Raw genomic sequence first — 11044 nt, 5'->3', positions numbered from 1 at the left:
GGGCACACAATATAAATTTCAATCTTATAAAGGCAAGATTTATTTCAACAATCTATTCCAAAGTGTCTCATCATTTACAAATCCCAAGATGCGTAGCAGTTACTGTTCTCTTTCTAAGAACTGCGAATATGGCTAGAGTAAGCCAAACTCACCGTTAAAAGGTGAAAGCTAATCCATATGGATGACTAGGGTTACTTAAAGGAGAGAGAGAAAAAAAAAGAGCCCTAGAAAGGGGAAGAATGCTATAGCATTTTTTATAACTGTTACTACAGTTGTTATTTCTACAAGCTAATTCCATTACAATTCCATCCTATTATTATTATTATTATTATTATTATTATTATTATTATTATTATTATTATTATTATTATTATTATTATTATTATTATTATTATTGTTGTTGTTATTGCTATAATTATTATTATTATTTTTATTACTGTTATTATTATTGTTATTATTATTATTTTTATTACTGTTATTATTATTGTTATTATTATTATTTTTATTACTGTTATTATTATTGTTATTATTATTATTTTTATTACTGTTATTATTATTGTTGTTATTATTATTATTATTATTATTATCATTATTGTTATTATTATTACTATTACTATAATCATTAATGTTATTATTATTATTATCATTATTGTTATTATTATTACTATTACTATAATCATTAATGTTATTATTATTATTATTATTATTATTATTATTATTATTATTATTATTTATTATTATTATTATTATTATTATTATTATTATTATTATTTTAGATAAAAACAGATAATGTGCGGGATGCTGCCCTCAAATATTAAGTGCCTAGCATGCTAAAATACGATGTAGGGAAATGGGAAAGGGAGGAGGGGTGAGAAGGAAATTCCCCGGTGTAAGACATCCAAACAAAAAAACAAAAAACAAGAGAAGATAAGACAGGAAAGAAATCAAGGCACCTGTAGGTTTTGAACCATTAGCAATGCCTTCTGTAGTTCAATCTGGAAATGGTGAGAAAAGGGGGGAAGGGATAAGAAATGTGCAAAACATTGAAGGTGTCATAATTTACATTATCATAACCATGCATAAGCCAATAGGGCAAGGAAGTCGTGACGTCACACCTTCTACTCTCCCAGTTCCAAACTACTTGGAAGTGTGTATATATAACTAGACCTTCGAAGGATGACTAATAATGAATTGAGTTACATATATTGAATAACTATTTTAGTACCAGGACGTTTTGGCAGATTCTTAGGATAATAGGATGTGAAAGACTGTGGATGGATGATGTTTATTGACGACCAGCATATATTTAGACAAGAAAATAAAATGCCATCACTTTCAGACCAGATGATCAATTATTATACAAGGTATCTATCCAGTCCTCCAGAAAACTGGTTTTACACTTCCAATGAGATTGGAACCAGTGTTTTGACAGCATACTTTTGTTCCCTATTTGAAGCATTATTTAACCCTTCAGAGGGCATATTAACTCTCTCCTTACCAGCCATTATTAGAATTTCCCCCCAAACCTCACACCCAACACAAAAATAGACCTTTCTTACTCAAACAAAAAAGTAACAAGTGCATTCTATACAGAATGTTGTTCAGCAAAATGAGCTCTACAACACAGTGTTTAGTATTTATAGCTGTAATCAAAGCATTTCTTTGAATTTTGTGATGTACAAGAGAAATCAGAATGAGAAAATAGTCGGTTGCATCATAACGAATGTGACGATTTTCCTATGGTTGGTAAGGAGAGGGTTAAAGTTGATTGTCTTCCGTGAAAACAGCAAATTTTAAATATTTCAGGTAGGTAGGTCTGATTCTAGAGCAGCTACAAAAACAATTTTCAAAAGAAAGAGAAAAATAAACCAAACAAAACAAACAAACAAACAATCAAGACACATCTTCCATCAAAAGCGTCTTTCTAGCATGATCAGGGACCGGATAGAAATGTTAAAAGCGTGTCAGAGGTGATACAGTACCAATAACAAGGAAACCATAATTTTAAAATTAATTTCCAAAATGTAAAATGCAATTAATGACACACATCTTCCATCAAAAAGCTTCTTTCAAGCACAAACTGTAGCCAGATAGAACCCTATAAGTGATGATACAGTACCAAGGACAATTACGCAAAATTTTTTAATTAATTTCTAAAATGTAAAATGCAATGTAAAAAAAAAAAAAAACATAAATAAATATTAAAAAAAAATATATATATATATAAATAAATAAATAAAAATAAAATAAACAAATTATACACTTAAGACAATAGCGTTTGTGTGTATGTGTGTGTGATTGTGATGTGGAAGTGCTCATTTATTAAGAATGAACAAACAAGGGATGGGAGAGTTAAGTCAATGTCCACGTGGATGGAAATGGGAAGTGAAGGGTCAGTATAATAATAGTAAAGAAGATCAATCAATACTGGTGGGAAATAATCCACAAAACCAGCAACCAAAGCCCATAAAGAAATCTTGCGGTTTGCGACTGTTCAGAGTTTGTGTAAAAGCTTGTGACATACTAAAGGATTCATTCTTAATAAATGATTGCCATTACAGGGCATTGGTGCTTTTCTTATTTATGCTCTGATGTTTGTGTATATGATAATGGCATTATAAGTGTCTTCTTATTTCGATCCCTAATTCAGTGAGCTGATATATTTACGAACCAGTTGAGTGGTCGCACAAAAATGCACAACACTCCTGTTGACAAATTTTCGACATCTATTTCCAACATAACTAATTTGAATCATTCAGAGCAGCCGCAAGTAGCACTTACTGCAATATTTCATGTTTCGGAAATGCAGTATCGAAAATCAGAGTTTTTTTTATTTTATACATACAGATGGCAAGGTAGGAACTTTCATATTTGTTTTAATTCCAGGGTTGAGAAAAATTTTGGATCTGGGTTTTCTGGGCTGGCATTTTTATTTTACAGACACCCATGCATTACAGTACAGCCAATCAAAAATTAAAGACAAAAAAAAAAAAAATGTCCTCGTCCAACACCAAAAGACTGAAATTTACAGAAAAATAGAACAAATCTCCATCCCAGTTTACCATATTTAAAAAAAGAAAAAAAAAAGAAAGAAGTAATAATTTTTTAAAAAGATGAACAAAAGAAAGTGTGTTCCCTATTACCTGCATGAACTCAATTAACAACTCTGTCGATACTTTGTACAATTGTCTCTTTCGAGTATCGAGAATTTCATCAGAATCATAGTAAATTATAGTAAATGACAACATTTAAAAAAAAAACACATATAACAAAACAAGAGCATTTATATAGTGCAATATCTACAAAATGCGCTTAAAGCTCTTTACAAGGGGCTCTCAAGCAAACAGCAAAACTTAACATTAGGGCTAGTCATGATGTCGGTATGTAAGCTGTTGGTACATTTTTACATGTTAGCCAATACATGTGTTAGGTAAATGAATTTTAAATAATGTTAAGACCTAGCAAAGGTCATTGTTTCACTGAGTGTTAAACAGAGAAGCACCGATGTGTGCTTGCAAAGTAAAGAGCCAAAGCTAACATAACGCATCAGATTACTTGGTGTCTTCATCACCTTATATAAATAAACACACTAGTTGGTAGCAACTTTTGAAGCGCACTATGCAAATAACAGGGATTATACAGTGAATAAAACCTAATACCTACATTTTTTTTTAAATGACTAAATAAAACCATAACCATCCAAAGCCAGAATAAAAACTACAAGAAATATTGAATCTGTGCAAAAACGTGAAATATTGGAGGGGAAACAAAAACAACAGAGCCAATCTGAATGAAATTTAAGGAATAGAGAGACCATCCCCTAAAACCTGGAAAAAAAAATATTACAAATCTGAAAAGATCTGCACAAGACAGTGCAAAACAAACAAAGTAGATAGAAAAATTATAAGAAACGCATCCTCAAAAATCAGCCTGCTTTGACAAAATCCTGATTTATTTTGTTTTGAACAAAAATGAATATAACGGCTTAAAAAAACAAAAACATACCAAACACGGAGCATTACAGGCTCAAAAGCCTTCTTCCAATAACAAAAACAATGAAAGTATTTAAAGTTATTTAAAGTGATGCATTAATTCTCTTATTAGTTCTGTGATTGGTCAAAGAAGGGTTTTGAGTTGAAATGTTATGTATTAGGTATGTACCTCTTCTTCCAGGGGGAATTGCATTTATATAGTGATGCAACTGGTCCAATAGCAGAACTTGACTTTGAGGTCCGATTGCAATTGGAATCAACTGGTCTAAGCCGTCATCTGATGGTATTTTGTTCTTTTTTTTTTTTTGATGCCTTTACATTAATTTTTGGTTCATTACTTTTTACAGTCCACAGTTTCTATCAGCTTTGACTTATATTGTTACCTCTTTCATGGAATCATTTCTTAACACTACCACCACCGAGACTACTAACACCAGCACCTTCAGCACTACCAACACCAGTGCAGCATTACCCCACTACCACAATAACAGCACGACCATTTCAAGGACTAAGTCAAGCGAAGAAAGAAGGCTGATTTTCTTCTTGTATTTTTCTAGCTCCTTTATCTGTGTTGCAGTGTCTCTCACACATACACACACACACACACACACCTATTCAAACTTTCATTTCACCCTTATGGCCTCTTTCTTGTTCCCCAATTTTTTGACCTAGGAAAAGCAGTGAGAGCTAACAAGACAAAAAAAATAAAATAAAAAAAATAATGATTAAAATGTGGATGTAAAAACGATGGGAGTAAACCATGTCACCTTGTTAGAAGCATTGGCTGCCTATAGACAAACAGAGAGATGTGATTAAAAACAAACACGAAAACAAACAAAGTGAGAATGGTTGATTAATAAGTCAAAACCTTTTTACAAAAACTCACATAACAACAAACGAATCAAGCCTTTGTAACCAGTTAACCCTAGTACTCTGGAAAATGTCATATTTTAAAACATGGCCGAAAATTGCCCTTCAAGATATCGATCGATTTAAATGACTCACATCTTGGCAAAGACTCTCAAACCAGGGACATGGCGAAGTCCCAGGTTTGAGAGTTTTTGCCAAGCTGGGGGGTCATTTAAGTCGATTGATATTTGAAGGAAGAGTTTTCTAGACAAATCTTTAAATACAAATTTTTCCTGAGTATGGCGGCAATTTACTGGTTAAATAAACATCATATCGTATGCCCCAATGTCCAACAAAATGGTATTAAATGTCCCTGCCTATTTGTTTGAAAAAATTCTTTTATAAGTGAACGTGAGATAAAACATCAAGAAATATCACTGATGACAGTGACCATTTCTAATAATCTAATAGTGATTGGAAAGTTGAATAGTTTACAGTGAGCAAAACTTTTTTTTAATTTAAAAAAAAAAAAATTTAATAGGGGCAAACAAGAAAAAAAAGGATAAGAGAACAAAAAAAAAAATCAAACAAAGCAACAAAAATAAAGCACTGCTCCTTAAAAAAAAATTACAATAAAAATTGAAATGAAAGTGGATTTACCTCATGATTCTGTATCTGTGACTGCAATGTGGAGACTGTCATCTGTAAATCTTCGTTCTGCTTTTTAACAGTGGCAAGTTCAACTGGAGGAGACAGGATGAAAAGGAAAACATTAAAAATTTGACGAGAATGACCTATAAATAATAAATGACTTTGAATCTTTTGACACTTTTGCATTATCACAATGGGTCCCTAATGGAAAAATATGACTCCAATAAGGGCCTGGGCAAAACCAATTCCTCTCACTCCATGGTAAGAATAAAAAGCCTTGAAAAAAAAACAACAAAGAAATCAGAGAACAAACAACAGGGGACGTATGCCACTGATCAGTCACCCCATCAACCTTTGAAGAAGGCATTGCACTTACACATCTGAGAAGGATCATGCTTAAACCTCGTGTCGGCATCATCCGGAAGGGGGGGGGGGGGGGGGGGGAGGATTGGAAAGAGAAGAGAAACAATGCTAATCCCTCCTGGGTGAGGTTCCTGACCTCCCATAGTGGGCAGGGAGGCGTTTGCTGTGTCATCTATCCCCATGATATTTTTTGTCTTGTAAATCATCTCTCGACCAGTATTATTTTTGTTTTATATGATTTGTAAGCATTTGAGTGAGTTTCTCTAAGAGGGGCCTGTGCTTGTGTCAGGATGAGACATTTAGGTGATCTCAAACTAAGTACACTGATTGTGTACTCTTTGAATCTACATCTGTTCCCTATTTGGACTAATTCCCCTGTCTTACTTTTTTCTTGAGTTCTTTAATTAATTGTAATTCTAGAACTTTTTACTATCCCATTTTCTTCCTTTTTAATGGCACTGATATGACCTAAATGTGTTGCAAGCACCGTAAAACCCTTAAAAACAAAACAAAACAAACAATTCTTATCCCTCACTTTGCTACTCTGTAGTATGGTTGATATCCGGGTTATTATTCAAATATTTTGAATAATCGTATTTTTAGTGATAAAACACGTAAGAAAACTTTCCATTTAGGATGTACAATGGGAATTACGTCTATTCAATATCTAATATTAATATATCAGATAACAAATGGCAAAAATGTGATTTCATTATTCTAGCTCCATCATTGGGCTAGTCACTGCTCTATTGTAAAGATGAAAACAGGGCATACTAATTTTTAAACCCAAATCTATTTGTTTAACATGATGTTGTTTTAATAAACGAACACAAAGAAAAAGGAGTAAAATCTACTTGTCCATATATCAAAACTTTATTGCCACGCGTGAAATGGTGGTGAAAAGTCAAACTAAGAACGATCGGACCCGGCGTCCAGGCAAGGCCTGTGTTGAAAATATAGATGAATGAAGAATTTATTGTATTACCTCCCTTTATTCTGAACTGTTTGAACTGCAATGTTGTTTTTTTTTGGCTTTTGAAATTTTTTATAAAGAAGTGAAGACGAACGAACACATGAGGCATTTCGGTGTTGTTTTATCTTATCTTATTGACTTTTGACTTGATTATTAGACAAATATTATAGCCTGCCTTCAACTGGACCAGCATCTCCTCAATTTAGAACACCCAGAGACAGCAGACCACATACATAATCTTACTACACTGCCCTGTGACGAGATTGGCGGGAGGTTTCGAGGCTGTCCTCAACTGCTGTGACGAATTTAAAGACAGGCTGGAGAAGACTTCCAGTGTGGAGATGTAGCCATACGCTACTACTACTATTCCCACACATATATTGATCAATCCACTTATTAGCTATGACCAGAATTTTAAAACATTTCAAATATCCATGACTTTTTTTTAATTTTAAAAAGAACTTTTATATAGTGCAATATTTACGTAGTGTGCTCAAAGCGAATATGTTAGACAACACAGGGTGGATGTAAGGCACGAAAGCAAAAAATTTTCAACAGAGACAACTTTGTTACAGGGCCAGGTATTCCTTTTACACCCATATAAGGCGTGAATAAGAAATGTGAAAAGAGCCTTTTCCAATGAATTACTTTTGCATCACCCATAGCTGGACTCAAACCAGGTATGTATAAGTCATACCACTAAACGACTTGTAAAAAAAAAGTTTTAACCTAAAACTTCTAAGTATAAACCTAGATTCCCTACCACTAAGATCTGAGATTTCCTTCTCCTTGGCTTGCTTCAGAGTCTGGTATTCCTGGGCATGTTGAGACTCAGTCTGCATGTGCTCGGCCCGCAAATTTTCCATGTCTTGTTTCAGCTTCATGAAGTCAGCTTCTATTTCTGTATTTTGACTCTGAAATTAAAAATGATGATTTGAAAAAAATAAATTAATTGATAACACATAATTTAATTTTACAAATGATCAATCGAAGCATAATTAATATTAACACTGATAAATTATTAGAGAAAAAAATGCATTCCTAATCAAAAAAAAAGAAAAAAGAAAGAAAAAAAAAAGAACAATTGCAACCAAAACGAAACCTAACTAAGTCATTCTAAGAATTATAGAAATGACAAACAACCCAAAAACGGAGTTGCTGGTACAAAAAGAATATTAGGATATAGCTTTCCAAAGAGTCGGGACAAGAATGGGCAAAGACATAGCCTTTTTTTAATCTTCTCCACACTTTTAATAGTTATTCCAGTTATTATTTCAAAACCAGACCCTCAGCATTTGAAAGATTAAAAAAAAACTATTATTAGACATAGAAGAATTGGAGATTACTAGATTATTTCCATATTTTTTATTTTTCAAAATATTTCAATATTTATGTCTACTTGTGTCAACATATTACGGGAATGAAATTCCAACACAGCATCAAATGTATCATCCATATTGTAGTTCTGGGAGTCCCGATAGCTCAGTTGGTAGAGCACTCGCTTCACACACAAATGGACCAAGACCAATCCCTGGTGCAGTCGAGATTTTTTTCTGAATTCAAGCAAGGAATGGGTAGCTGAGTCTGTTAGATTTGACAGAAAGTACTTTGCGATAGACTAGTGTCCTATCCAAAGGATAGCAAGCAATTACCCTGACTCCATGGGCTCAATGGCTCTAAAGGACTACATATTGTAGTTCTAGAAAAAGGTGAACATTTTTTCTTCATAACCAAACTATACTTCTGTGTTTGGTCCAAAAAATGTTGAATGAAATTTAATTTTAAAGTTTAGAAGATGTAGTCTGGCATCAACTTTCATTTCCAATAAGTTGACTTAAAAATGCTCATGAAGGCCTGAAATTGGATCCAAAATTTCGTAATTCTACAAATTTATCGTAAAAGTTGGCAGGTCAGATATTTGAACAAAACTATGTTTATGCCAATTTCTTTTAGATTGAACACTGGGGTATCTTTTTAAAATTTTTGATTTTGAAAGTACCAAAATTCTCTAGGTTGAGCAGATAAGAACGCAGAAGTAGAAGGTTAGGGCTGAGTGAGTTAAAAAGATGAAAGATAAGATTAATGGCAATCAACTCCGGCAACATTGCTACATGAGTTAGTGGCTCAATTTCTAGTGCAAGTTCATAAATAGCAACCCACCACTTCAACAATAATTATAAAGAAAAATAAACTCACCTGTAACATGCTATACTTCTGATTGACAGACTTAAGCCTGTTAGAAAACTCACGCTGTTGACACACAAGAAAAAAAAAAATTGAAAAAAATTTAATAAAAAAGGCAAGTGATTAGCTAAAGTTATCTTTCAATGTAAGAAAAATGCATATGGAGCATCTATATACCACAAAATCCATTAAATCATGCCCAAAGCACTTTATAACAAGTCTCAAGCCAACTGCAATACTTAACATGTAGGACGAAACACGACACTCACAGGGCATTATTGACTTTTCTTTTGTCACCGAGACAACACTGTTAAGATAATCTTTTTACACTTGACAATGGTGAAAAAATGTAAGCTAAGAGTTGCTTTTTCCCCCAAAAAAAATTAGCATTGTACTGCATACAGTGGCACTCCACTATGCGACAATGTGGTTTGAGACTCGCCTTCGGATCGGAATTTCCTGAGTTCGAGTCCCGCTATGTTGAGTCCTTGTAAAAAAGGTTCTTTACTTACATGCTCTCAATGTACTCAGGTGTAAAATGAGTACCTCGCCGTTAACAGTGCTGTCTCTGGTTGAAAAATTGTACAATTGCCTAACAGCATCATGTCTTGTCCTTCATGTTAAGTGTTGCTGTAGGCTAGGGACCCCTTGTGAAGTGCTCGGAGCGAGTTTAGTGAATAACGCGCTGTATAAAAGCTAATTTTTTTTTTTTTCTAAACTAAGGTCCCAGGACTTACAAACAGGCTACTACTACTAGTAAAGCTGAGTGTCATAACAATTAGACCATAAAGCATGTCCAGTTAGAAAGTGACAATCCCATATTAGAAAAAAACAATAATCGGAAACCAGCGTGTTGTATATATTTTTTTAAAAGATGAAAAATTCCAGATGAATTTGCGGATAAAACTTTTCATTTAGAGTGAAAGTTGAACTTGGTCATAGTAAAGGTCTGGGGTTTGATCCTCAGTTGAAGGGGCTGCTTTTTTGTTTCTGTTTCATACACACCTTTTTTTAGATCTTTATCTTACACATGTGCCTCCTCCCTAATTGTTGCATAGATCTTGTAAGGTAAACTCTTTAATGACGAAATTAAATGTCCTTAAAATGCTTAATTAATTCCCCAAATAAATACCAGCCACAAAAAAAAAAAAAAAAAAAAAAACAGGAAACTAAAAGTCCAAAGTAATATTTGGTATGTACACTGAGAGGGGCTACTATAGACCTGTCGTCGTTAACAAACAATTATCTGCTTATATTTGTTTTAATCCCCGATCCTCGACCGCTGTATAAACGTAACACACCATTCCCAACTCACTTACGCCGCAGTCGTTTAAGTGTAACACACCTTTTCCAAGTGACACGGGCATCAGTTGTAACAGACCCAACCTTGATTCAGTAAAAATTCCATTGTGTTCTTTATGAAATAAAAGCCAAAGTTTGATTGGTTGATATTATTAGTTTCAGCCAATCAGCAAACAGTTTATTTAAGCTGTTTGGGTTGAGTATGAAGCTAGTTATTGACGTAAGAAATGACGCGATCAAACCCGAGTGACGCTATATGTTAGCTACGTCATTCAAACTTGCTAGGCAAGTGCTGGGAACCGGTCGTTATTTCCGGTTGACCCCAATGCGGTACTAGAGTTAATCTGTAGTATTTGAAGAAAAAAATAAAATCTGTATTTACCCACAATGCCGGGTTTTTTCTTATTTATAAGAGCTCTGCTGCAAAGTACTTTACAATTAATTTAAGAAGTACACTAAGAATAGTTGTACACTTTTAGATCATGATATTACAAAAACTCTTACCATTTTCTTTCCAAAATTTTGTTTTTAAAAATCTGAATTTGGAGGAAAACAAATATCTGAAGTCAATAATATCTAATTTAAAACAAAAAAAATCTGTATCCACCAATCAATTCGGTATAAATAACAGGGCTGATGTTAATTTTTCTTAGTGATGTTCAAATACCAAACATATAGTTAAAGATATGGTCCTTCACATTTGTGTGATGATTTGATAAAAGATGTCAAA

The 11044-nt window shown here is 33.3% G+C and overlaps 1 protein-coding gene across 2 annotated transcripts in view; it reads right to left on the bottom strand.

Moving 5' to 3' along the window:
* Positions 1-804: 804 nt before the first annotated feature.
* Positions 805-11044, bottom strand: part of LOC144961917 (uncharacterized) — a 21407-nt gene continuing 11167 nt past the window's right edge. Inside the window, exons 3-7 of one of the 2 annotated variants that reach the window (XM_078894941.1) lie at positions 9025-9078; positions 7592-7742; positions 5502-5584; positions 4760-4780; positions 811-995 (exon numbers count right to left, since the gene is read on the bottom strand). In XM_078894941.1, the coding sequence (XP_078751067.1) occupies positions 945-995; positions 4760-4780; positions 5502-5584; positions 7592-7742; positions 9025-9078 (360 nt within the window). In that variant the 3' untranslated portion in view covers positions 811-944. Of the gene's footprint in view, positions 996-4759; positions 4781-5501; positions 5585-7591; positions 7743-9024; positions 9079-11044 lie in introns of both variants that reach the window. The other variant, XM_078894943.1, reaches the window with a different exon arrangement.

The sequence above is a fragment of the Berghia stephanieae genome, unplaced genomic scaffold (genome assembly GCF_034508935.2).
Source record: "Berghia stephanieae isolate SIO BIC M18660-M18661 unplaced genomic scaffold, UCSD_Bste_1.3 scaffold49, whole genome shotgun sequence".
Taxonomy (NCBI): Eukaryota; Metazoa; Mollusca; class Gastropoda; order Nudibranchia; family Aeolidiidae; genus Berghia; species Berghia stephanieae.
This window is presented reverse-complemented; position numbering and strand designations above follow the sequence as displayed.